The 25,516-nt window shown below is 36.7% G+C and overlaps 1 protein-coding gene across 8 annotated transcripts in view; it reads left to right on the top strand.

The window, feature by feature from the left end:
- The window catches only part of ASPH (aspartate beta-hydroxylase), a 168,427-nt gene that overhangs the window by 26,301 nt on the left and 116,610 nt on the right, over positions 1 to 25,516 (top strand). For 2 of the 8 annotated variants that reach the window (XM_023750997.1, XM_023750996.1), the window contains exons 2-4: positions 7,120 to 7,269; positions 10,706 to 10,774; positions 15,329 to 15,409. In XM_023750997.1, the coding sequence (XP_023606765.1) occupies positions 7,120 to 7,269; positions 10,706 to 10,774; positions 15,329 to 15,409 (300 nt within the window). Of the gene's footprint in view, positions 1 to 990; positions 1,116 to 7,119; positions 7,270 to 10,705; positions 10,775 to 15,190; positions 15,410 to 23,187; positions 23,230 to 25,516 lie in introns of those variants that run through there. The other 6 variants (XM_023750994.1, XM_023750993.1, XM_014452724.2 and 3 more) reach the window with 5 other exon arrangements.

Here is a 25,516-nt window from a genome sequence, read left to right as displayed (position 1 = left end):
TATTTCAATTTTGCATGTGAAACATTCGATTTGACTGAGAAAAGGAAAGATTCGTAAACAACTTTGAAAGTCTGCTCCCTTGCTCTGGATACTATTTGTGCTAGATTAATTTAGTATACTAATCAGCACTCTGATGAGTTCTGTGAACTGCTAATCTTAAATCAGTGAATAAATGGTACTAAAATTGGGCTGGTTTTATTTCCCAGGAGAGAGTATTTGGAGAATGGGGTTGGAGGAAAGTAGAACAAAATCAGAGTGCAGTTGTCAATGTCTTTCTAGGTCCTTCTCTGAGATAGTTTCCTAGATCAGTACTCTTACTGCTAGAGAGCTCCTTCCTTCCCTGCTCCCTCCCTCCCAGCCTTCCTGCCATGTCCCCCTCCTCCTTCGCTTCCCCTCCCTTCCTTTCCTCATGCCTTCCTTCCCAGCTCTCTCCTTCCTTATCCAGCGAAACCATTTTTTATTGTTGCTTCACTTTTGCTGCTGGAGGAATTAGTCTTGGGATGGCAGTGCCTGTGCATCAGAATTCTAGAGCATTCATTTCTTTCCCTTTAGGGTTCTGTTTCATTCCAACTAAGTAATGGTCTTTTCATGGAGACATTTGATTAGGTTCTGAAGGGCCAAATCCAGCTGTTTCTGGGCTTGGGGCCACATTGTATAGCAAGACTTGTTTCAGTTTTGAATGATTTGGTCCTTGGGCTAAAAACTATTAAAGGCTGATGCCAAGAAAACAAGACAGGCAGCAGGGTTTGTTGTGTTTCATTGGATCCAGCATTCTTGATTTTTTTCTCTAGGGTTTGGAGTAGGAAGATAGGACCAACTGAGAAAGGAATCCCATAAGTGGGAGAAAGGCTGTGGGGTTATTAGGAGGGGAGTGCCTTTCAGCCTGAGTGGTTAGCAGTATTTGGCCATGAGGAAGAGGCCTCTAAAAATAACCGGTGAGCAGTTTGCAGGCAGGTCCAATTTCAGTTCTCCAGGCCTTGCCCACGGAACTTGGCTGTCTAGAGCTTCAGTGGGGAAGGGCCTGTAGTGTGCCCGATACCTGCTGAGGGAGCTTTGATTTCTGACTTCAATATATGTATTACACCCATGGACTGAAAAAACCAACATGGCTGAAGGTAAAGGTGTATTTTTTCTTGTTTGGGTTAACAGTGGTTTTGGTTCTCCTGACAGTTTTCAGCTTTATTGTCAGTTGTGTGCTGTTAAAATATGTTTGGCTAAATGCTTCGACTGCATCTTCTACATTTTCTATTTTGAACTCCTGGACTTTTCCCAGTAGTTTAATTTTTTTTATGGAATAATCTATCTTTAATCTGAATATGTTTAGGAGTCTTAACTTAGAATCTATCTTTTAGAATATTGTACTGCTGGAGGCCATATTTATGAACTTCACAAAAATGTACAGGCAGGTTTTCTTAGTTTTAAGAGTTCATTACAGTGAGTTTGAAGAATTGTGTATAGTGACGCATACAAAATTATTGGAAATTTAAGGGGTATATATATCCCATCTTGTACTCATGAGCGCATTTATTTAGTTGGCTCAAGCAGTCTTAGCGTATGTGGAAACTGACCTCATTTTTGTGAAGCAGAGGATAAATGCAAAGAAAAGACACTGGGATTTTATTTTTTTAAATTAAGTCATTAATCTTCAAGTGTTCTTTAATGGTGTGTTGAATTTACATTTTTTTGGGTATGTGTTTGTTTTTGCTTTACGTTTTAAGATTGTCTTCCTATTTAGATTGTCTTCCCATGTAGTGAAAGCAAATTACTTTGGTTCATTTGTTGAAAACTTGTTTATGAAAAGAAAAATAGACGAATCAAGACTGCTTCCAACTCTCAGCTGCCTGAGCGCCCTGGAAGCTTCTATTATTAGTATAGAGAATATGAGTATCTCTACCTCGAGCACCGTTTGGGATAAATGGTTAGAATGGGTCACGTGACTGTTCTAATAAAGTGCCGCCTGTAACCAGGAAGAAGAATGGGAGGTGTATAGCTCACATTTAATTCTCTTAGGAGACATTTCTCCTTCTCCACTTCTGACCCACTTTTCACAGTTCTTGGCTTCCAAAGGGTCACATTTTGTAACAGGAAAAAATGACCAGTTTGATGAATTGCTTGACAGTTTTATGGTGTGTGTGTGTGTTTTAACTTTAAATGTGTGGAGTTTATGAAAAATACAAAATTTGCCAGCATAATGCTAGTAAACTTGTAAATGGTGGATTTGTAATTCAGTTAGTGGTAATCCAGCTAAGTAGTTTTTCCCTCCACCAAGTAAATAAAATGACCTGTTGTCCCTAACCCACTCTTGATTTCATTGCTTACCATGGTCATTTTCTGTGTTGGGTAGCATGTGAGGACATGTTCTCTGATTTGGGGGTCATGTACTTTTAGATGGATCAACATGGAAAAAAAAATGAATCACATAGTCTTTGTCATATTCTTAAGTCACATTAAAAAACCCTTTTTACTAATCCTTGGGCCCACAGGTTGAATATGGAGCCAGAAAATGGAATGAAAACCTTTAGATTTATTCTGATTTGAGAAAATAGGGACAGCTACTCGATGTTCTTCTAGAATACCTTTGGACCAAAACCTGGTTTCAGGTTTGCTGAGGGAGTGTTAAACCCTCTTGAAGGGTTTTTCTTATTATGCTTTTTTCAGTTTAATTGGGGAGAAACTGATCTGCCCTTTGGGACTATGCACGTCATATTTATAGAGTGACTTATCAGGAGAGTATTATTTGGGATCAATTAAAAGTCCCCTCAAAAAAGATGTCTTAGGATAAATGGTTGGAATGGGTCTCAGGAAAGATCCCTTTCTACAATTTACTGTTTTGTTCCTTTATGGAATTCATAATAACAGTCATAAGATTAATAATAATAGAGTAAAACCTCAATTATTAGACATTATAAAGGAATGGATAAAGCATTGCTACTAATTTCAGGTTCTAAGCAACAGTAAATCTTTCAAAGTGATAAATATGTTTAATAAAAATATGTTGAATGAAAATCTAAGATTTATTATACATTTCTTGCATTCTTAAACAGTTTAAGATGTTTTAATGAAAAAATCAATATGAAGGGCATTTTACCTTGTACTAAAGATTATTTTAAGACTGTTCAAGGTTTGCCTACAAGCATCAATCATAAGTGGCCTCCTGCCACTGTTCCTTCAAGCTCCCGGTCCACTCTTGCTGCTGTAATCATGCCTTTTATAGGCCTTCCCTCCATGGGCACCTTGTTGCTTTAACTCATTGGGGTTAGGTTGTCTTTAGTTCTGTGCCATGAGTTAGGACACTTGATTGAAGTTGTGAGGATCATGTTTAAAACAAATGTAAATAGACTTTAGGTTAAGGCATGTTCTTTAAGGTTTGGCTTTCTTGCTTCTCCCCCTCCCAATGCCTTCTGGTGCATGCATTTATATAATTATTTTTGAAAACATTTTCCATATAGTTGGTGTTGCAGGCCAGACATTTGGATGAATATTACTGAATGAACTTGGATAAATGATATTTTCCTTTTGAAAATCTCAGAACCTTTCCTCCTCCATTTCTGCCTCAGGAAAGAGAGAGAGAAATGGAGAAAGAATTGAACTTTGAAATCTAATTATTTTGTTTTGTTAGCTATTTTATTATAAGCTTATTTTAAATAATATAATCTTTTTTTGAGGGTGCTAACTATCTTTTAAAAATATTTATTAAATTTTTTAAAATTAAAGTATAGTAGACATACAATACTATCTGAGTTTCAGGAGCATGCCACAGTTATTCAACATTTATACAGCTTACAAAGTGGTCACCACAATAAATCTAGTAACCATCTGTCACTGTACAAGGTTATTATACTACTGACTATATTATTTATGCTGAATATTACATCCCTGGGACTCACTAGTATTTATAACTAGAAATTTAAACCTCTATTTTTCTTCACCTTTTTCACCAATCATCCCACCTCCCTCCTCTCTATAAACAGCATCATATTGAGTGTACTTTTACCTAGGTACACATTTTAAAAACTCAATTATTGAGTAAAAATTGTATCATATCTGACACATATGATGAATAAATATGTTAACTGAATGAAAAAAAAGATGAACTGTATCTGTTTAGCCTTATCGTTTTCTAGTTAATTAGTAACAACAAAGACACTGGCGACAATTACAAAATGTCCAAGGGGAGATAAGACAAGCACCCAGTTTTCCTGCAATTTTTGCACTCATTTTAAACAAAAAATTTAAATTTGGTTCTTAGGGGCAATAAGTAGTTAAGGGAAGAACATTCTTAGTCATCATAATTCTCTTACAGTCCATTATAGTTCCATATTTGGGAGTAAATGAATATTCTGAGATGCATTATTGTTATTTTAGTGAGTATTCTATGCAAATGGGTATGTGTGCATATATGTATGTGTTACATAGAAGTAAGGGTTTTTATACAGTATTCAAAGTCTTCCTGTGCGCACACAACACTGCTCCTCTGTCTGTGGTGCTCCTCCGCCCCGGTGCTCCTCCACCCCACAAAGCTACTCACTTTCTCCCTTTTTTAAAAATTTAGTGGCACTTTATTTTATGTTGTTCTTATTGTTTCTGTGCTTAAGACACATAAAAATATTAAAAAATCATCATTTCCCCACCATTGTGGAAATTCTCACCCAGTGACCCCCCTCCGAGGGCGATGTTCAGGGAGTGCAAGTGAAGTCTGTTTTACATGGATTTAATATGCAACTTTGTGATCTGTGCCCAGCAAGTATTTTTAATGTACAAATTATATGGTTATAATATGGTGCCATATATATATATATGGTGACTTTTAATAGATCATGTTAGCCGAAACCGGTTTGGCTCAGTGGATAGAGCGTCGGCCTGCGGACTGAAAGGTCCCAGGTTCGATTCCGGTCAAGAGCATGTATCTGGGTTGCGGGCACATCCCCAGTAGGAGATGTGCAGGAGGCAGCTGATCGATGTTTCTCTATCATCGATGTTTCTAACTCTCTATCTCTCTCCCTTCCTCTCTGTAAAAAATCAATAAAATATATTGAAAAAAAAATAGATCATGTTAGAAAGAAGTTAGATGGCCTTAGGTTTTTTGGGTACATATACTTTTGTGGATTCACCACATGATTATTTATAAATCTGGCCCTTTTTGATGGGTCTGTTAATATTTAAAGAACATTAGGAAAGGAAATTGACTTTTTCTTTAAGAATGAAATTTATCTTATTTTGTCATCATTTTTATATACTTAAGTGTAGAGAAAGATGTATATGTTTGAGTGTGTACACACACATGCATACATATACTTTCTCTCAGATTGACTTAGCTTGTATGGCGCCTTTTGAAAAGTTGATCAATCGATTAGTTTAAAAAATGTGCATATCTTTTCAACAGGAAGAATTTCAGTTTCTTTTTTCTTTCAGAAGAATTGGCAGTGGATTCTTGATTTGAGCCACTGGAAAACTACTCCCAGTATTTTGTCATTAGCATTGGATTTTGGTGTCAGAAAGCAGGTTCTAGATTAGAACTTGTCAAGTTTTTGGAAATTGTGTGACTCGGTCCACTCAACATGGATCAAGGAACTCAGGACCAATGAAGTCGGCGTTTTTCCCTAGCTCTACCTCACCTGTGCTGGTGACTTTGGGTGAATCGTTTCGTCTTTTCTCTGTAACACAGAGATCCTTACTCCTGTCCTTGTGGGGGACAGTTGGTAGTGTTTGGGCGTGTTTTTGTCATAATCACTGGGAGTTACTTCCCTTTGGACCAGCAGACACTAGGGATGCCATCTGCTCTGCAGCGTGAGAAACAGCCACACAGGATGAAGGGTGTTCCAGTGTACACATCAGGAATGCTCTCTAGAGTGGTTCTCAACCTGTGGGTTGCGACCTCTTTGAGGGTCGAACGACCCTTTCACAGGGTTCGCCTAAGACCATCGGAAAACACATATATAATTACATAATGTTTTTGTGATTAATCACTATGCTTTAATTGTGTTCGATTAGTAACAATGAAATTGGGGGTCAGCACAACATGAGGAACTGTATTAAAGTGTCGCGGCATTAGGAAGGTTGAGAACCACTGCTCTAGAGAGACACTGACAAGACCATGGTGAGACCCCATGCAGCCGTGCACGGGGAAGCACCTGGAAGAGCTGACACCTGCTCACAAGGAGGAGATGGTGTCCCACTTTCTACCTGGTTGATAAACTTCTCCTTTGCTCACAGGGCATTTTAGGACAGGACCTGTCCTTTTAATGTCATTATTAACATTTACTGTATGTATTCTTTTCAAAGAGAAACTTGAATATTATGTGGTCTTCCCTTTTGAGGATGGTTCTAACTGTTTTCTATTAATATCACTGGACTGTCATCGTTTTGGTTTATTTTTGGCTGTAAGAAGAATATTTCCAGGAGGATAAAAGGTATATTAAACATGTCAAATGTGACAGATGACATTTTTGGCGGACGGCAGTTTACAAAGCTGTTTCCTGCATTAGACCAGTTGTGAATGAGCCCCTTCCTGTTTCCGAAGGTCCCAGGGTCTCGGAAGGAGGAGGGCTGGATTGTACTGCTTTGCTTCTCTTCTTCCCTGATCTCGGTTCCTGTCAATTGTTTCCTTCCTCCTTCTGTCCCTCTTTGGCTAAGAATGGAGAGTGGTTCAGGGGGCAGATATTTCCTGTGACAGTTGCCAGAGTTTTTAAGATCGTACAGAAATTAAAGGGGCAGAAGAGGATTTGGTACATTTCTCTATGATTTCATTAAATTGTCGATAATGCTCTGAGTTTTGAAGGAGGTAATATTTAGGTAGTTTGGATAAAAAACTTGGAATATACATATTATATGATACTTTATTTCTTAAAAATTATTAATTCATTAGTAGTTTATTTCTTTCATTAATTAGAAGCTAGGGCTTTATGTACATGGTGTTGAGTCTAAGCGGACTCTTTCGTTTCCAAAATCTTTATTTTGTGTAACATGTTTTGAGAATTTAAGTTGAAACTAGTTTTGAAATGAAATTACTATGAAATTGTCAGTACTATGAAATTACTGGAGACATAACTCAGCGAAAAGAGGTGTTTGATTAAGTGTTTTCTTACATAATGACATGTACATCATTTCATTCTTAAACAGACACAAAGCACGGAGGACACAAGAATGGAAGGAAAGGAGTGCTTTCCGGAAGTTCATTCTTCACTTGGTTTATGGTCATTGCACTGCTGGGGGTCTGGACATCCGTCGCTGTCATCTGGTTTGAACTTGTTGATTATGAAGAAGTTTTAGGTAAGAATTTTGATATCATTTCTTAGGTGAATTTGTCAGAGTGTAAATGACATCCCGTTAGTAATTGTAAAGATTTACCAGCTTCTTTTTCTAATGTTAATTTCTGTAGCTTTTCAGTTGTTCTCAGTAGAAAAAAGGATGTTATCAGGGTTACCTTGGAAACTAGCTTTTCAGCTTCTTTGAACATGATCCATAATTTTAAAAAAAGGCTTTAGATTGTACATATATCACATAGGAAAGTCTTATCCAACAGTAGTTACTCTCACTACAAGCAGTACTCTATAATTTCTATTCTATTTTGTTTATACTATGAATTTTAAAAATACTGGTACGAGCCACTGAATTTAGTTAAGGATCCATTAATGGATCATAAACATATAATTCAAAAGACCTTCCCTTAGAGAGCATTTGTCATTGTTGTGGAAGTGTGTGAGTGTGTGTACGCATGTGTGTGTGTGTGTGTGCGTGCAGCTAAGGTCATTGTGCTGTTTTGAGGAAGTTGCCGTGTTTCTGATAGTTGTCCTCCCTTCCCCTCCTTTTTCTGCCTCCCCCACCCCCCATAATGACTGCAGTTTTTCATGATTGTTTGCATTAATGATTCTTTGTCATTTTGGAGTTCATACTTTTTTTTTAACTTCACAAAGTCTTTTTATTAAACTTCAGATGAAATTCATGTAACAATATTCAATATCATAAATATTGAAAATCAACAGTTCACTGACTTTTAATATATTCATCATTTTGTGCTATCCTCATCATTATTGATTTCCAGAATAATTCCATCACCCCTCCCCCAAACACCCGATTCCCCATGCCTTTTCTCACCTGGCAAATGCCAGTACACTGTCTGTGTGTGTGGGTTTGCCTATTCTGGACAGTTCATATAAATGGAATCATACAGTATGTGGTTTTCTGTGTCTGCCTTTTGCACTTAGCATAATGTTCTCAAGGTTTGATACTCCATTTTTATGGCTGAATAATATTCCATTGTATGGATACACCACATCTTGCTTTCCCATTCATCAGTGATGGACAGTAGAACTGTTTCCACTTTCTGACTGTTGCGAATAAATGTCCTTCCTCTTTAAATGCTCAGGGAAAGATGTGGACCCTGTCATTGAACAAAATCCACACTTGTCTGTATGCACATTGTTGTGTGGAAAATCCCCTCCCTTGCCTCAACCCTCTTGTACTGCTTTACTTATTAGATTATAACCATTTTTCTGGGGGCATAAAGGCAAAGAATAACCAAACATTCTTACATGTAATCTGCCTTTCATTGAAGCAATTTCTGGATAAATTGATGGACTAACAGAGGAAGTATTTTAGTGTACAGACAACGTTCTGTGTAATCTGTGCTTTTGTTGACTTCAGAAAACAAAGTATTCCAAACTATAAGCATATGTTGCTAGAGGAGAGGAAGTCTGTTACAAAAGAAGAGATTGCAGATATTTGTACAATGAGCACAAGTAACAATTTCTGTGTTTTTACATGCATGCAGCCAAAGCAAAGGACTTCCGTTATAACTTATCAGAGGTGCTTCAAGGTAGGCTATTGGAGATGCATTTTCAGTCCACTTGTGTTGGTCTCTAAAATCTCATCCTTATTCTGCCAGTTCAGTTATCACCTGCATCAGAGAATGTAAGTGGTGCTGGGGCTGACCAGCAGACCCTGAATGACAGATGAATGGATTACTTTGACACATTTGCTGTGAAAGAGAGGGCTAAGGGACTGCCTGGCTAAAGGAACCACACAGCCTTGATTGCCTGCCTCGTTCCTCGTTAGGCTTTTATTGTAGCAGCAGTCTGAGATAAAGTTTATCTTTAAGACATAATCAGTAGGGTAAATAATCTTGGGAGGGCACATGTGTTTATAGTGTCCTTTAAGCAAGGACACCCAAAGATTTAAGCATAAGGATTCCAGTAAACACCAGGGGGGTCTGCATGTGCACAGACTTGTTTGGAAAGGTCAAGGAATAATAATTAGGGGCACCGCCTTCGACACTCTCCTAAGCCTCCCCTAAGTTGGAATTCCGATAAACAGGGCAGACGGCCTTCGGCACACTTCCCATTTCTCAGAATGTCCTTCTTACAAACTTTCCAACCAAGTCTCATGTGCTCCCCAACAAAGGACCAATTTCTCTTTTTAAGGTCCTTAGAAATTAAAATATTTTTCATGTTTCTAATGTTTGAGCTCTGTGCTATATGTAGCCTCGACCTGCAGATCAGTGCTTTTCATTTTCTTAGCTTATAGAATTCATAGCTCTCCTTTATTATACTTGTCATTTTTAATGTGTGTGCTGTCTAAACCAGACTTTTACATAGCAAGCTTACTATTTTCCTGAGTAGAACAAGGGCTCTGGGAGGGTAAAGATTGGCCATAGCTGCCCTACTCCAAAAGTTCTGCCTGTTCTTATGCTATGCTTTAATCTACTTTTTATTAAAGAAATGGTAACAATGCTGCCCACTGCTTTTTTAGTGTTCATGCTGTATTTGAGAATGTTGTTTAAAATATTGCTGTACATTATTATGTCTTTTCATAACCACTGTCCAGTGGTGAATTATCAATCATGTTGATTGTAGGATGTTTTTTAAAGAATTAAATGTATTTGAGCCATATTTGAAATGGTAATTAGGTATAACAGTGCTCCTAGATGATAAAGCTTTATTAAAGTCTTAAAATGCATATTTACTGTTCTTGATGAGGAAAAGGCTCTGGTAGTATTATCTTCTCAGATTTTCTGTTTTAAGCTTTTTTTTTTCTTAGTAGTAGATGGTCGGTGCTAATTAAGTTTTTAAGTAGGATAACGGTAAGGTTTCTTTGTGATTTCAGGAAGCCAGTTTTACATGCTTTATTTTCAGAGGTCTTTTTAAAGAAGATTGATTCATGATATTTCTGTTGTAAGTGATTATAGTAAAATATAAAAGTAATTGTCCTCTTATTTTGAGTACTTATACTCGATGTGAATTACATTTAATCGGTATTTGAGGCTTGGTGTTTGTTCCTTTTGTTTTGAAAATTGATGGTGGAAGTTCATAATTTGGGAACATTAAATTTCATGTGATTGTTAGAAATGGATCAATATTATTCCTTATGTATGTTGAAATCTTTACCTAAAATATTTGTAGCAGTCTAATTTGTAAAAATTCTGAAATGATTACATCAGGGTATTATTGTGAAACCTTTAAGGAAAAGATGATCTCAGTTACATGTTGTAGATTTGTTAGGCAAACATTTCCTGAATCTCTAAGTGAATTGCCCATCATTTTTAGATAAGATGTTAATTTAGCACTGCTTTTCAGGATTAAAAGAGCAAAGAATTGCATTGATTGGTAACATTAATGGTTGACGTGCAGGACTGCAATAGTGGTGATATTACCTTATTAAGATTGTTTTTCCTTTTGTTCCCATATCCATTTTTCTTCCCCTCTTGTAGGAAAACTAGGAGTCTATGATGCTGATGGTGATGGAGATTTTGATGTGGAAGATGCCAAAGTTTTATTAGGCAAGTAGACATTTACTTTTCGTTAGTGTTGGTAAAATACTGGGAAGAAGAGAATACTTTTGCCTTTATGATATCTATGTCAATTGTATACATTTTATGGAAGATATTTTCCCACTTAAATCATATATTTCAGTATTGCTGAAATGTTAAAAGGCTTAATTATTTTTTCATGGATTCACATTTTTATTTACTTTTATAAATGGTTAGCATATAGCTCTTATAGATAAAAAGTATAAGAGCATATAGCTCTTATACTTTTAATAAGTATAATAACTTGATTTTTTTTCAGGTTTAAAACACTTTATATTCTGAACTTACCATATATATATATATATATATATATATATATATATATATATATAATGTGTTAGTCTGTTTTCAAATATGGTAATTACAGCATTTTTTTTAGCACCATTTGACATAATCCACTCCCATTTGAAAATATAAACTTTTAAAGATTACATAACTTCATTTTGAAATAAAAACATAATAGTAAACATCTTAAAATGTGCTGTGCATATTTTAAAAATATGATCTAGTGATTTTTGGCCAGGTTTCATTATTTTGGAAGTCTTGAGCCCTGCTTTTTCTATCACCAGAATTACCTGTCTTTATCATAGACATGTTCCTCTAATAGATAAATAAGTGATATTCTCTCATTTGTTTTAAAATGCTGTTTTATTAGAAAGAATGGAACTGGATTAATATGCAAATTTTTTATAATCTGGCCTGGGAAATATATATATTAAGCTGCATCATTTCCTTTCCTTAGACCCAATTTTATATATGTTTCATGGGCATGAAAAAAATGGGAGGATACCACATCTGTAACTAGTGAAACTGTTTTCAGTAGATTTATCTTAACCTTCCTATAAAACAGTAAGTTCTAAATATGAAAAAAGGGGTTTAGTTGTGATTACATGTAATATAACTTCTTAATTTTACTTTACATTTTATTATTGCTCAGTGGCAATTATGTTTGCTACTTAACAGTGGAAGCTCCCATCTATGAAAGTGCTTTTCCTGTCTTAACCTTAATGAAATCTTCTATATAAAGTCATCATTACACAGCTAAATTTGAGTTTATATAAATATAGTGAGTCTCAGAAGACTCTAATCCTTGGTATGCTAAATAAATAAAGTTATATGGAATTTAACATGTCAGAATAATGCTGAGTTGCTTGCCTATAAATGTTATTACTCCATTTTATTACTTTACTTTAATGGATCCTGAATAGTGAAGCTTTTTAATTTTAAAAATAACTTCATGTGGGCCAAGGTGCCTCATTTTTAGAAATATTCTCATCTATATATTATTGGTTCTTTTGGCTTTAAATGAGCTATCTGGTCTATCAGATAGGAAGTGTCAGCTATTAGAATTAAATGTTATTTTTCTATAAAACACACTGATTTACAAAGCAAACTTACATCAATAACTTGATTTTTAGTGTTATATTTAGACTGCAAGGTTTTTAAGCAACCACTAATAAGTTAATGAATTGTTAATGAACATTGTCATTTGCAGATGGACAGACATATATGATATGGGCAAATCATAACTTGTGTGTGTGTGTTTTTTTTTAACAAGAATTATCTATTCGGAGGTGGAACCAAATTTGGTGAATCTCAGTTCATTGGTAATCACACTACTGAGTGCACAAAGGTGCAGATAAACGATTTTGCCCTATAGGTGTACTAATTTGCAGTTGGCTTGTAGCTTCAGGAAAGATAAACAAATGATAGGTGAGCTCTTTGGCTCACTTATGTCCTGTGACCTTATTGCTATGGTGTTTGAATTCTCTGTAGGAAATGCAACCTTGACCAGAATTAAATTTTATGACTAAAGTTCTTTCTTAGTGTGTGAGGTTATTATAGTTTAGTTATGCCTCTCTTACTGGCAGGTGGTGGTTGCAAAGAGAGAACCTGGTGAAATTCTTGGGGTACAGAGCCATTAATTGGCTCTGTATGCTTAGGGAGATGTTACGAGGGTAGCAAATGCAGTGAGCATAGACCTCAAGAAAAGTCCAACTTCCTGAGAGCATTCTCATTGGAGAGGCAGCTCAAGGTTAAGGGCTCTGGCTTAAGGCAGAGGGTGTCCAAGGGGATGGACAGAAGTAGGAAGTTGGAGATTAGGGAAGAGCTTGGCATGGTAGTGGTAGTAATAGCTGAGATTGTTGAACTTTAATAGTTTTGGCATTTATTTCATAAGTATTTCTGTATTCTTAAATCTGCAAATATCTAAATCTTATCGATTGGAGATAAGTTTTGGTTTTTCTTGTTAAATATAAAGAAAGTGAAATATGTGTGAGTAAATCAAGATCAATAGCCATCGTTCATTTTATTATTTCATTGGTTCTGGCCATGCCCCTTCCCACTTTGAAAATATTTTATGCCTGCTCTAGTTTACACAGTTTCCTACTTTCATGGTCAAAATTTTCTAAAATAAAGTATCCTTGATTTTGGTTTGGATAATTGAAAACTACATTGTTAGAAAAGTATTCTATGAGAACTTGTTTTCCAAACAGAATTGATAGCAAATTGATCCAAGGATTAAATGATAAGAGTAACTATTCTGAGAGTAATCCCACTAAAGGATTACGTCAGTGGCCTTCTGTCCTGTGACTGGGGCCAGGCTGGTACCCTATCAGGTGTGGTTGGAGAAGGGAAGCCTTGGTAAACATGTGTAGACTGGAAGGGGTGCATGAGTGAGCTGACAAGAGGAAAGAACTGGATAGTGTCCACGCGAAGGCATTCACACCTGCTCGTTGGTTCGGGCCTGTTCTTAAAGGTGAAGGAATTGTATACCCAGAATTTTTTCTTTTTCTCTTCAGATGAATACTGTTGTCTTAAAAATCACAGGAAAGTTGCATGGTTGGATAAGATAGTTTTGTTTAAATACCTTTGCATATTTGTTAGACTGTTTAGCCTATCATAGTGAAGGACAGTTAAGTTTTATAGTTTATATTTGATACTTAGAAGTACTTATGTTGGAAAATAGAGGAAAAAAATGTTTATTGTAAACACATAGCTATGGTGTTTTAAGGAAAGAAGAAGAAGCAATGTTAATCCCACAGAGACTTGGGTGGGAATACAGATCGCCTCTGTTCATAGCCCTTGTCAACTGTTAAATTCAGTGAAAAACATTCTAGTTTTGTCGAAAGTAAACACCAACTGCAGTGTGTGGTCCCCTCTTCCCTGAATGCATGAAGAATGGCATGATGTAGTTCTTCTATGGGTTAAAGTGGGGGAAATTCATTCTAATATTTATACTAGTTATCTTATTATTTATTATTTCTTACTTGCCAATCCTGATTTCTGGTAGTTATGCTACATGGAGAAATTCTGTTTGTTGAAGCCTGAAATACTAAATTAGCTGGTTATAATTTCACCTCTAAAGTCACAGATATTTACATTTTTTTAACAGCCAGAACCCTCCACTATGTGTGTTTTTTCCCTCTCCTCAAAATTATAGGCCTTGCTATCTAGAGCTTGGCAATATTGGTAGCTTTAGAGTAGAGAGAGAGACTTTTTCTACCCAATGCCAGTTCTTCACAGGCAAAGAAACAAACAAAAATAATAGATGATTAAAAACAATATTGCTTAGCTTTCTTTCCATCATCAGGGACTGTTTTAGGTCTAAGATTTAAAAACAACAGGATTCTGGGGTCTTTGCAGTAGAAGATAATTTCTTGGGCTCCTGGGGACAGAACTTTGGAATGTTCTTATTGTGATTAGCTAAGGCCATTGATCAAATTTCATATTGGTAGGCAGAGTGAATTATTATTAATAACTGACTTTTTATTATTGGCCACAAGTAAAGGACCTTGTGTCAGTAGCCAGAGCATTATAGAACTAACATATTTTATAGTGTTAAAAATTAAGTTAATTATCTGAGTTTCTCAAGTTAACTCCAATCCCGAAGGGGAAAAGTTTGAGGAAATGAACCTTTCTGTTTTCAATGACTGTTTATGTAAATAAGTAAATGTTTGTATACTCAACTCTCGATAGATAATATCGGGTTGGTAAATGAGCAAATCTGGAGTCTTGCAGTATCTGTCTTTTTACCCTCATACTACTATTATTCACTCTTTCCACTGACAGTAGTCAGTCGATGTTGGCTGCTGCGATTTTATGTTTTTCAGCTCTAGATTCTCTGAGTAGAGAAAGGCAAGCCTGACTAGGGGCTGGTAGGAATGGTGAGGATTGGTCAAAAGTGCCTTTCCTTTAGTTCATATGATTGAGAGTTGGTTGTAAGATGTGCATCTTAATCCATTTCTCTTTTTCCAAAATACCTTTTCTGTAACCCTCTGTGAGCATGATGCACGTCCTTTTTGAGATCACTCTTCTGGAGTTTCTTTTTCCACCTAACTGCTCTCCTTGTTTTCTCTCTCTCTCTCCTCCTTTATTCTTATGTAGGCCTGACCAATGATGGCAGTAATGAAAATATTGATTCTCTTGAGGAAGTCGTTAATATTTTAGCAGAGGAAAGTTCAGATTGGTTTTGTAGTTTCCTCTCATTTCTCTATGATATAATGACTCCTTTTGAAATGCTAGAAGAAGCACAAGACGAAGAAGGAGAAGGAGAAGAGGAAGAAGGAGAAGAAGAAGAAAGTGAAACCACAAAAGGTGTTGATGGTATGTCACAGAAGGAAGGGGTTCAGGGAAAGACTTGTATCATTTTGAATTTATTTAATCAGTAACGTTGATTCAGGGACTGAAGTCATTGGCTTATGAAAACTGGAAGCAGTCTCCTTTTTCTTTCTTTCCTTTGCTCACCCAGGACTTAATGTGCTGTGGGGCAGCTGCAATCCAACAGTATCAGGCAACCATATCATCTTTTTTTCCTAGAACAGCTCTAGCTAATCCCTTGCTTGGCTTCCCCACTCTAGTGAAGAAACCGGCATTCCTCATTCTTGTAGTTGTCTACAAAGTGCATTGACAATGATGTTCTTGGTGGTATAATTGGTTTCTGTATTGTTTTGTTTCCACTTATGTATTCACTGAACTAAATTTAGAAAATAGCAAATTGTTTGTGATTAACACTTGATGCTTGTCTTTCTAACATGCTATCAATGAAGATGATTATAATGGACTTGATTATCAGAATATTTCTAGCATGATTCATAAATAAATGCTTCTCTGTTGATCTTTAACATGACTGATGTGTAAAATGATGGTTCTTAAAAACCCTGATGTTTTCAGTTGTAATTGATCTAGGGTAACCGATTTGTCACATAGGTTAATGCCAACTTCAGTGTAAAATTCTGTATCTATGGTGCTTTTAAAACAATTTGAAAATAACCCCATGTTTTGTCCTGAGGGTAGTTAAATTATATATTCAGATAGTAGTATGTCTGAATATTTCTGTGTATGAAAGCAAAATTTATTTTTAATTTCATTTCTAAATATACATCCAGAGAAAGTAATTTGCATATTTTTAAAAGAAGGCATATTACACAAGAAGGAAAATGTGAATATTATCTTAAATAATATTGTACATATTAAAATTATTCATCTTAAATAAGTCTTTTTCCATTTTTTCCTATATTACCTTATTAATTGGCTATCAACTTTGGCTTAGGTATAATATGAAGTTTTTTGCTTTTCATACTTAATCAAAATTCTTTCAGTAAATGGATTATTCACACACACATGCACACACACACCCCCCCCTTATTTATTTATTTTTTTCAGAGGGGACTATGACAAATTTAGTGTCTTTGGTAGAAATCATTCTTGTAGGCTCTCGGAATGATAGCCTGAACCTGAGTCTCAAATCAGAACACAGGAAGCGCAGCAGCCTCCCATCCGCTCACCACTTGCATGTGTCAGGGAACACTGTCAATTAGCTGATTTTAGATTTTCTTTAAAGAGAGCATTATTCTACAGTTACTTTTGGAAGTGGATACACAAAGTTGTATGTTGACAGTGCTCTCCTAAAACTTAAATGGCTATTAAAACTCTAGTCTGCCTCCCTAATTCTTCAGGGAATATCTTTTATTCCATTAATATTTCTGGCAGTCTAAAGCAAGCATGTAAAACTCAAAGACTAACACGGGCCGAATAAACAAGGCATGCGGCCTGCGGGCCACGAGTTTGACATGCATGGTCTAAAGCTTCTGACTTTGGAATGTTAATATTCAGGAACTAATGAGTGTGATTTAATAATGTCCTTTCTTAAAGTTCATGCAGTGTTTGCCCATACTTAATGGGTCTTCCACTTCGATATGACTGTGAAATATCAAAGTTCATTAGGTTTAAATTCAAAAGCATTCTTTTTTAGGCCTCACTGTTAATGACATCCATTTAGCCAAATGTCTGAGGGTGTATTTTTTTAAAGCAGTCTTATTTCTTAATGCTTCATTACTACTAACTCTATAAGATGTTTGAACAGTTTATAACAAGTAAATAATTAAATGTGTGTATTTAAAAATATTTGGAATCATTAATTTCTTAACAGACTCTTTTTTTGCATGATACTAACACATATGTACAGAAATTAATTATGCTTTATTTTTGTAAGTGAAAAATAAGGGTGTGAGATCATAATTTGCTGTTTATCTAGTATCCCTTTAATCGGCTCCTTTGAAAGCCTCAGAGGAAGGTAGAATCCAGGTAGCTGCTGAACCCCTGACTTCTGTGACTCCTTCAACTTGTGCCAAAGGCTTATTTTGGTGAGAGAAAATAGTTGTTTGCAAAACTGGTATAGAGAATTTTGAAGCTAATCAAAATGGCCTCACTTATATTTTATTTATTACAGAGAGTGCTCCCCAAAAATGTAGACACACTTTAACAGCTGGTAGCTCAATTGATGTTTCTTTGTTTTCAGATTTAACCTATTGGAATTAATAATTATTCAAATTGTGTATACATTTTTAGGACACCCTACGTATGCTGTAATTCTTAATTGTCTAAGGATTTATTGTATACTTTTCTGTTTCATAATATACTTTCCCAGCTTACACTGAGGAACTTACTTTAAAAGGAAAAACTGTATTCTGTACATTGGAATATTCATTTATAGAATTTTAAGTTGTGCTGTAGTTCTCCGCTCTTCCGATTTTGAACAGCCACAGGAACTTTGTGGAGCATGCTCTGTATTCACATGCAGCGTCTCCTCAGGGCGGCCCTCTCACTTCTTCACACGCCCTGCCGTTTGTCCAACGGAAAGGCACTGGGTTTCCTGGAGTTTGGCGCAGGCATGAGGCAGTGGCACTCGGGTTTTTTTTTTTTCTGTGCTTCAGCTTCTTTCAGCCCTGATTCTCCCTGGGTCATGAGTGGTGGGTGTTGAGTTGGAGATGCGTCTTCTCCGTGCTGATCTAATTGATTACATTTCGAGGCCTGGCTGCCAGCTTGCTGCCGTGAGACTCACGCAGAGCCTGGGACATGGTGGGATGCAGGGAGCCGGCCTTTCATCTCATGCTCCACTCTATGTTCCGGAAACTGCCTCCCTGTCTCAGAGCTGTGTCCACACATGTAAGAAACCTTTTTCTGCTTGAGATCTGGTTTGTTTTCCTTTATCATTAGCTACACTGAGCAAAACGTTTCCTTGTCTGTCCTGATGTTTATAACTTAGAAGAATGATCAAAAGCAGATATAGGCATAGACAGTTATTCTTAATTTGTACAGTCGGCAGTTACACCTTTTCGGGATTCATACTCAGCGACTCTTGCTGAATGAGATTCTGGTTTATAAAACAAGTAAGACATTTTCTGCTGTGGGGCTGTGGAATTTTCTTTGATCACAGTGCATAATTGGAGGTTTTTAATGAAATTCAGGGACTCAGACTATTATCACAAATTGATTGACGAAACATTCTCTGCCTCAGTTATTTGTTGAGTTAACCACCTATTGCATAGGATAGGTATTAGCTAAACTGTGAACTCCTTGCAGTTAGGAGTCAGGTCTTAGATTTCATTTGAATTTCTCTTCAAAGCTGAGCATAATATACAATGCTTATTAAATATTTGCTGGGGTTAGTCCTGGTGAGTGAGAACCCCAGGAGTCACCCATTCTATATAATAAAAGCCTAATATGCAAATCGATCGAACAGCAGAACGACTGGTTGCTATGATGCGCACTGACCATCAGGACAGACGCTCAATGCAGGAGCTGCCTCCTGGTGGTCAGTGCACTCCTACAAGGGGAGCACTACTCAGCCAGAAGCCAGGCTCTCTGCTGGCAAGTGCAGCAACAGCGGTGGTGGTGGGAGCCTCTCCCGCCTCTATAGCAGCACTGAGGAGCAGCGAGCAGGCGGGCGGTAAGGAGTGAGGGGTCCCGGACTGCGAGAGGGCACAGGCTGGGCTGAGGGACACCCCCCCTCCAGTGCACAAATTTTGTGCACCGGGCCTCTAGTTGTATAATAAAACACTTTGGTGTTTCTTTTTTAAACCAGTTTAAATAAGTGAAACAATTAGACATATTTTTTTTAGGACAGATGACCTTTTGAAGTTCACACAAACTGACCTATGCTAACAGAGGTCTTCAGGTGATCTTCCTGATATTTCGTTTGTATTTGAATCTGCCTTTTATCTTTATTCAAACTCTGGCTGTAATCCCTTTCTAAATCTAGTCTTTCAGTTCTGTTATATTTTAATCCTCCCTTCCCTACTTATCATAGAAGATTGTGAGGTTTACAGCTTCCTTTAAAAAAAGATGTCTGTGATAATATAGATGTACCAGCTATTTAAAAATACAAAGGAAATTGGTGTAGTGATATGCATTTTACCAAAAGTAGACATCCGTTCTAGAGCAACAGCCTCCCCAGTTCACAGGACCTTTACTGAGGTGTTTGGGCCTCCTTTTGCTATCTTTAATCAATGTTGAAATAAATTAGAATGCTTCAGTATGGGAAGGAGGAAGATGAGAAGCCGAGGATCAGAGTGACTCCCAGGGGCTGTGGGAGTGACTGAAATGGCCTAAGTAAAAAGTGATACCCGGCCTATGAATTCTGTGGCCAACTCTCTGAAATTCTGCAGTAGGTTTCTGTAATGAAACTAGTCTTCTAAAATTATATCTATCGCATGTGTGGGAGCCCAGGCCCAACCATTGGCTTGATTGAGCATTGTAATTTCATAGAGAACATTTCATGTGGCACTGAGATTATTGCCACAGTAATATTATTTCCTTTAGGCAACTCCTTCATGTTCTAAGGGAAGAATATTAGACCTTTTTCCCAAATAGTCAACCCTAGTCACTTAGAAACTGTCAGAATAAACATACAGGACAAAAAGGAAGTAAACAACATGGTGATTTTTTTTTTTTTTTGGTCATTCTCTTTGACTGTAACCACATCCTACTGCTTCTTTGATGACTGCTTTCAGTGGAAATAGATTCTATTCATAAAAGAACTCTTACCCAAATGGATTACAGAATTCCTTGTCTATCTCTAATTGATATAATGTTCTCCATACTACTTGGAAATCATTTTTAAGGAGTTATTGTATTATCATGAATTTTATTTTTGATGGGGTTGTTCTGTTTTCCCCCTGGAAAAATAGGGTGCACTTGTTGATTGTTGACCCTGTAAAGAGAGTCCATATCCACCATAGTTACAAATGATAAAAGATTCATTTTGCCTAGAATTAGGAATCATATAAAGCAAAGTCTTACATACATGCCTTGTGCTTTTTTCTGGGGCCACTTCTCTACTCCCCACATTTGTAATTGTTCCCCCTCTTCATGCTGTCATCAGTCCTGGGTCACCTCTGACCCTTCGCCACCAGTGGGCTTCGCGCTGTTGTTGGAAAAGAGCTGTTGTAGATTTACCTGAGTTAACTTCTGTGAGGTGCTCTCTGCTGTGCCAGTTCTTCTCTTCAGTGGGTATTCAAACCTTCCATGCTTGTCCATCTTCCATCCTCTGTGGAGGTGATTTTGCTTTCTGCTTTACCAAGGTAGTCAACCCTGGCTTGGGTTCCATTATCTTCCTTTCCTTACACTGTATGGCATTTACTCGTATAATTGTTTGAATCAGTTTCCTCTCTCGTTGGTCATTTTTTCAGATGTGGCATCTTCTGGTTTCCGAAGTCAACCTTTTCTCGTGTGTCTGCTCCATCTGTCCTCATCATTTCTCCCCTTCCTCCTTGACTCAGTTTCTTTTAGCTATAGGTATGCTTTTGTTTCCTCTAGCCTTCAGTGCATAGGAACACAGATGAAATTCTTCAAAATCTTATTCCTTTTGTGCCCCATCCCCGCACCTCCCCCCCCGCGCCCCAGAGAATCTTGGGAAAATATTTGTATGATCAGTTTTCTTCTAAGGCAGTGGTTCTCAACCTTCCTAATGCCACGACCGTTTAATACAGTTCCTCATGTTGTGGTGACCCCCAATTTCATTGTTACAAATTGAACATAATTAAAGCATAGTGATTAATCACAAAAACAATATGTCATTATATATGTGTTTTCCTATGGTCTTAGGCAACCCCTGTGAAAGGGTCACCCCCAAAGGGGTCGCGACCCACAGGTTGAGAACCGCTGTTCTAAGGAGTTAAGAGCGGTCCTCATGAGAACTCTGGGTTTTGCTCACCTTTCCACCTATGGTTTTTCATCACTGCAATGTAACCACCTCTGGAACTGCTTATAAAACTAATCTGGAGACCCTTATGGGACATTTAATAACTAACTTAATTCAGTAGTGTCCTCATTCTAAACCTTTGTTCATGCCTTCCTTCCCAAAACTGCTCCTTTAGTTTTTAGAACATGGCATTTTATTGACTTTTCTCTCTATTCTTCAATGCATAGGGGCTTCTCTGTTAATTTCCTCTTTTCCAAGTGCTGTGTTTTCTTTCATATCTATACTATTTCCTTCAGATACTGAATATGATAATTCTGGCTTAAATTATCAGCTCAATATTTGTCATGTCAAAAGTATTGGAAAATTATTGACTACATTCGTTAAGTTTAGAAAAGGTAGCTTAAATTGATGCTTTGGAATTTTACACAGTACATTGCACATTGTTAATTTGTACCATTATAAGGATTTATACCCAAACGGGAAAAGTTTTAAGTACTTATTAGTTTTGCTGTTTCATTAATCTGATAGCAATCTGGTATTTTAGTTTGTTACTAAAAACCTTTAGCTTTTTCACCAGTATAGTTCTTTTCACCAAAGTGGGGGTGGAGGGTGGGGAGCCTGATTTTCACCACTCTGTTTTGTAACGGGAATCCAGGGCTGCATTTCAGAACCTGCGGAAGTCAGGAGGGGACATTAGCATCACTAAAAGTGCATTCTAGTGATTTATGCTGATTTACTTTCCACCTGGGATAATGCCCACATATTTAGAAGTTGGCATTATAAGAATACACTTGATATTTTATTGTGAAATAAATTTTCATGTGGAGTGGTCCAGGAAAGCATTTAGTATCTCAGGTAGTAACATGCTGTTTTCAGTAGCGTTTAGGAAAGAATCAGGTTTTTCTGGGAAAATAATTGTCATCACACACTGACTATGGTTGTGTATGTATATCAGGTAATTGGACGGATATGGAAAGGATTTGTATCCAAACGGGAAAAGTTAATTCCCACATGGAACAGTTAATTTACTTTTTTTTTAAAATGTAGGCAGTGGTAAGATAGAACTAATACTTCTTTCCCCCCAGGGCGATGATGCGGATAGTGCAACCAAAATAAATTACCATTCTCACATGGACAACCTCAATTTTGTTTGTTTGTTTTTAAATATTTTTATTGATTTCAGAGAGGAAGAGAGAGGGAGACAGAGACAGAAACATCAATGATGAGAAAGAGTCATTGATTGGCTGCCTCCTGCATGCCCCCTAGTGGGGAGCGAGCCCGAAACTTGGGCATGTGCCCTGACCGGGAATCGAACCGTGATTGCTTGGTTCGTAGGTTGACTCAACCACTGAGCAACACTGGACAGGCTCTGGTGTAAGTTTTAAATAAAGTTTGAAACTATGAGGAAAAAAACAATGATTACTCAAATAGTAAAGAAAAAATTCTATTAAAATATACTACCCTTTTGGGGGGATGGCAGTGATGATTGGGTCGGGAAGTAAATTCCGCAGGTCCTTTCACCCTTGGTGCTTGTAATTGATCGTCTGCGTCACTGAGCGGAGTCCACTGACTTCCATGCCCCACTGAGAAGGAAGCACCATTCCCCGTGGGAATTAGACATCTCCAAAGCCAACAGTTTTCCCACGTCTAAGGCAAGTTGGGAAGTTGACTACATCATTGGCTGATTATAATGATTTTTTTCTCTTATAAATAGTGAAAGTAAGGTTCCAAAATGACATACATGGTAGATGTACATATGTTGAAGGAGTGTATTTTTTAAAATGGTGAATTTAACTTCTGTTTCACAGACACATGGATTTTAACTATTTTATAGATACTTAATTTTTACTTACCTTAATATTTTGTTTATAACCTATTTTTATCTTATAAATATCAACAGAAGGACCCGGTGGGGTAGCCAAGAGAAAAACTAAGGCTAAAGGTATTTTCTGTTTTTGAAATTAGCCTTGAGTGAGTCAACTTTAATGCATGGCATTTTCTAAATATGTTATGTAAATGCAGCTACTAATGCTAAACATTATTGCTTTTTGGTTTTGGATTCACCTTTGGTCATAAGTAGTTTTACCAAGACCTCATTAAAAATTTTTCTGCCTCAAGCCTATAATACTAAGTAATTTTCTTTCAATATCATCAAACTTCGTAAGTCTTCAAATTAAGAACATATATAACACTATCATGATATTTGTTATACTGTGTATAAATTTATATATACAATTTCTATCATCCATCCTAAAACCTTACTTAGTTTGAATTTTTAAATTACTATTGGGGAAAAAAAAGATAAAATCATCAGTGATTGATTTCATTTCTCCAAAAGCTCTGATGAGTTTTCATAGGGCACAATAAAAGCTAGTGTGAGCAAACTTGTAGCTTTCAGTAAAATGAACTTAAATGTATAATCTGGAGCACTGTATTATGTTGGTATAGGATTTGCCACGTTTACTCTTTGAATTCTTTAGAAGTGATTGTACCTGTGAACCATACTATATAGGCTAACGGCTTATTATTACAGTTTATTTTATATCTCTCTGGTGTTTCTTGTTCACAGGCAAATATTTATGTCCTTCCCAGAGAGGGGCTTGGGGGCAGTGCATGTTTTTCTTTATAAATTTGTAATATTCTTTTGTGTCTCAGTGCTTGGCATATTTGTAGTGTGTTCATTTTGGGGGGTGGGGGGCAGTGAAACATTAACAGGTGAAACTTACACTGTGTGAGTTGCAGGCTTTTGTGATTTATATTTTAATCTTAAGGTTAGGCTATTTTAACGTTTTAACTTGTATCTCACCTGAATAGTTTCTGGGAAGAAAACAGAATTTTTACCATTCCATTCTTACATAAATAATTACAAAATAAATGGCCAAAAAAGTGTAATTTTACTTCTTGCTCTGGAGAGGCCCGTTAAACATGAAAGGTTTAATGCCTTAAAGACCTGTGCAGAATAAGACCTGACAGCATGGCTCTTGCTGTGTCGTCACCTGTGCTGCTCTGTGAACAGCACTGAATTAGGATGAGGACTTGGATGGTTGGTTCTCTGTGACTGCTATTTTGCATATTTTACAAGATTTTCATCAGACGTTCAGGAAGAATTGAGTAACATTTTGTGCGGTGTGAGTTTTACATAATTTTGGTGGGCAAAAACATCTTCCACATTTTGTTATATTAGAGAAATCTTTTATGTTCTTTGTTTCTGCTTAAATGCTACAATGTGCCATAAACACCTGCTTCTCTTACGATTTCCTAATGAGAGAGCACGAGATGAAATTCAGACCTTTGGCTAGTGGCACTATTCAACTTTCCATAAAGCAAATAGAAAGCAATGTCTCACACGAGATTTGGAATTTCCATTGAATTGCTCTCTTTCCTAAGAGCATGGACAACATATATATGCTGGCTTGAGTGGTTCTACATAAATTAACAGGAAATATATTTAAAGGAATACTGATTTCATAATATTGAATGTGAGTAGAAAAGAAATTCTAATTATCATTTTGATACAATAGATAATGACTTTAAAATTTTATACTCATGGATATTGTATTTTTCTTAGTTAAAAAATTAAATCCAATTTAATGGCTTTCAAGGATTAATAGCACAAATATTTTAAGAACTTAATTTTTTGTTAGAGCTAAAAAAATTTTTTTCTTTTTTTCAAATATATTTCATGAGAAAGGGAGAGGGACAGAGAGCCAGAAACATCAATGAGAGAAACATCGATCATTTGCCTCCCGCACACTCCCACTGGGAATGTGCCCACAACCAAGGCACATGCCCCCGACCGGAATCGAACCTGAGACCCTTCAGTCCGCAGGCCGATGCTCCATCCACTGAGCCAAACCGGCCAGGGCTAGAGCTAAAAATTTTTACATTATCTTTGTACAAATACAAGTTACAGAAAATTTGTTCTTATATTGTCAGTGTTCCTTTAATGATGTCGTTACAGTTGTGAGATGTGAGTTGTTAACACTGCAAAGTCTGCCTTTCTGGATACACTTTTGAATAATATTGCATGTTAACCTTGTTTTAAGACACAACATACCATATTTTAAGCTGGAATATATGACAGCAAGTTTCTAGAATTTCTTTTATAGCTGATACTTCATAGATTTTGGCATGTTTTTAACCAGCTTAAACATAGTATATTAAAGTCATTTATGTGTGGAGGGAGATTTAAAGAAAGACAATACTTTTGCACTAAGCATCTGTTCTAT

This window comes from Myotis lucifugus, unplaced genomic scaffold (genome assembly GCF_000147115.1).
Source record: "Myotis lucifugus unplaced genomic scaffold, Myoluc2.0 scaffold_17, whole genome shotgun sequence".
Classification (NCBI taxonomy): Eukaryota; Metazoa; Chordata; class Mammalia; order Chiroptera; family Vespertilionidae; genus Myotis; species Myotis lucifugus.
This window is presented reverse-complemented; position numbering and strand designations above follow the sequence as displayed.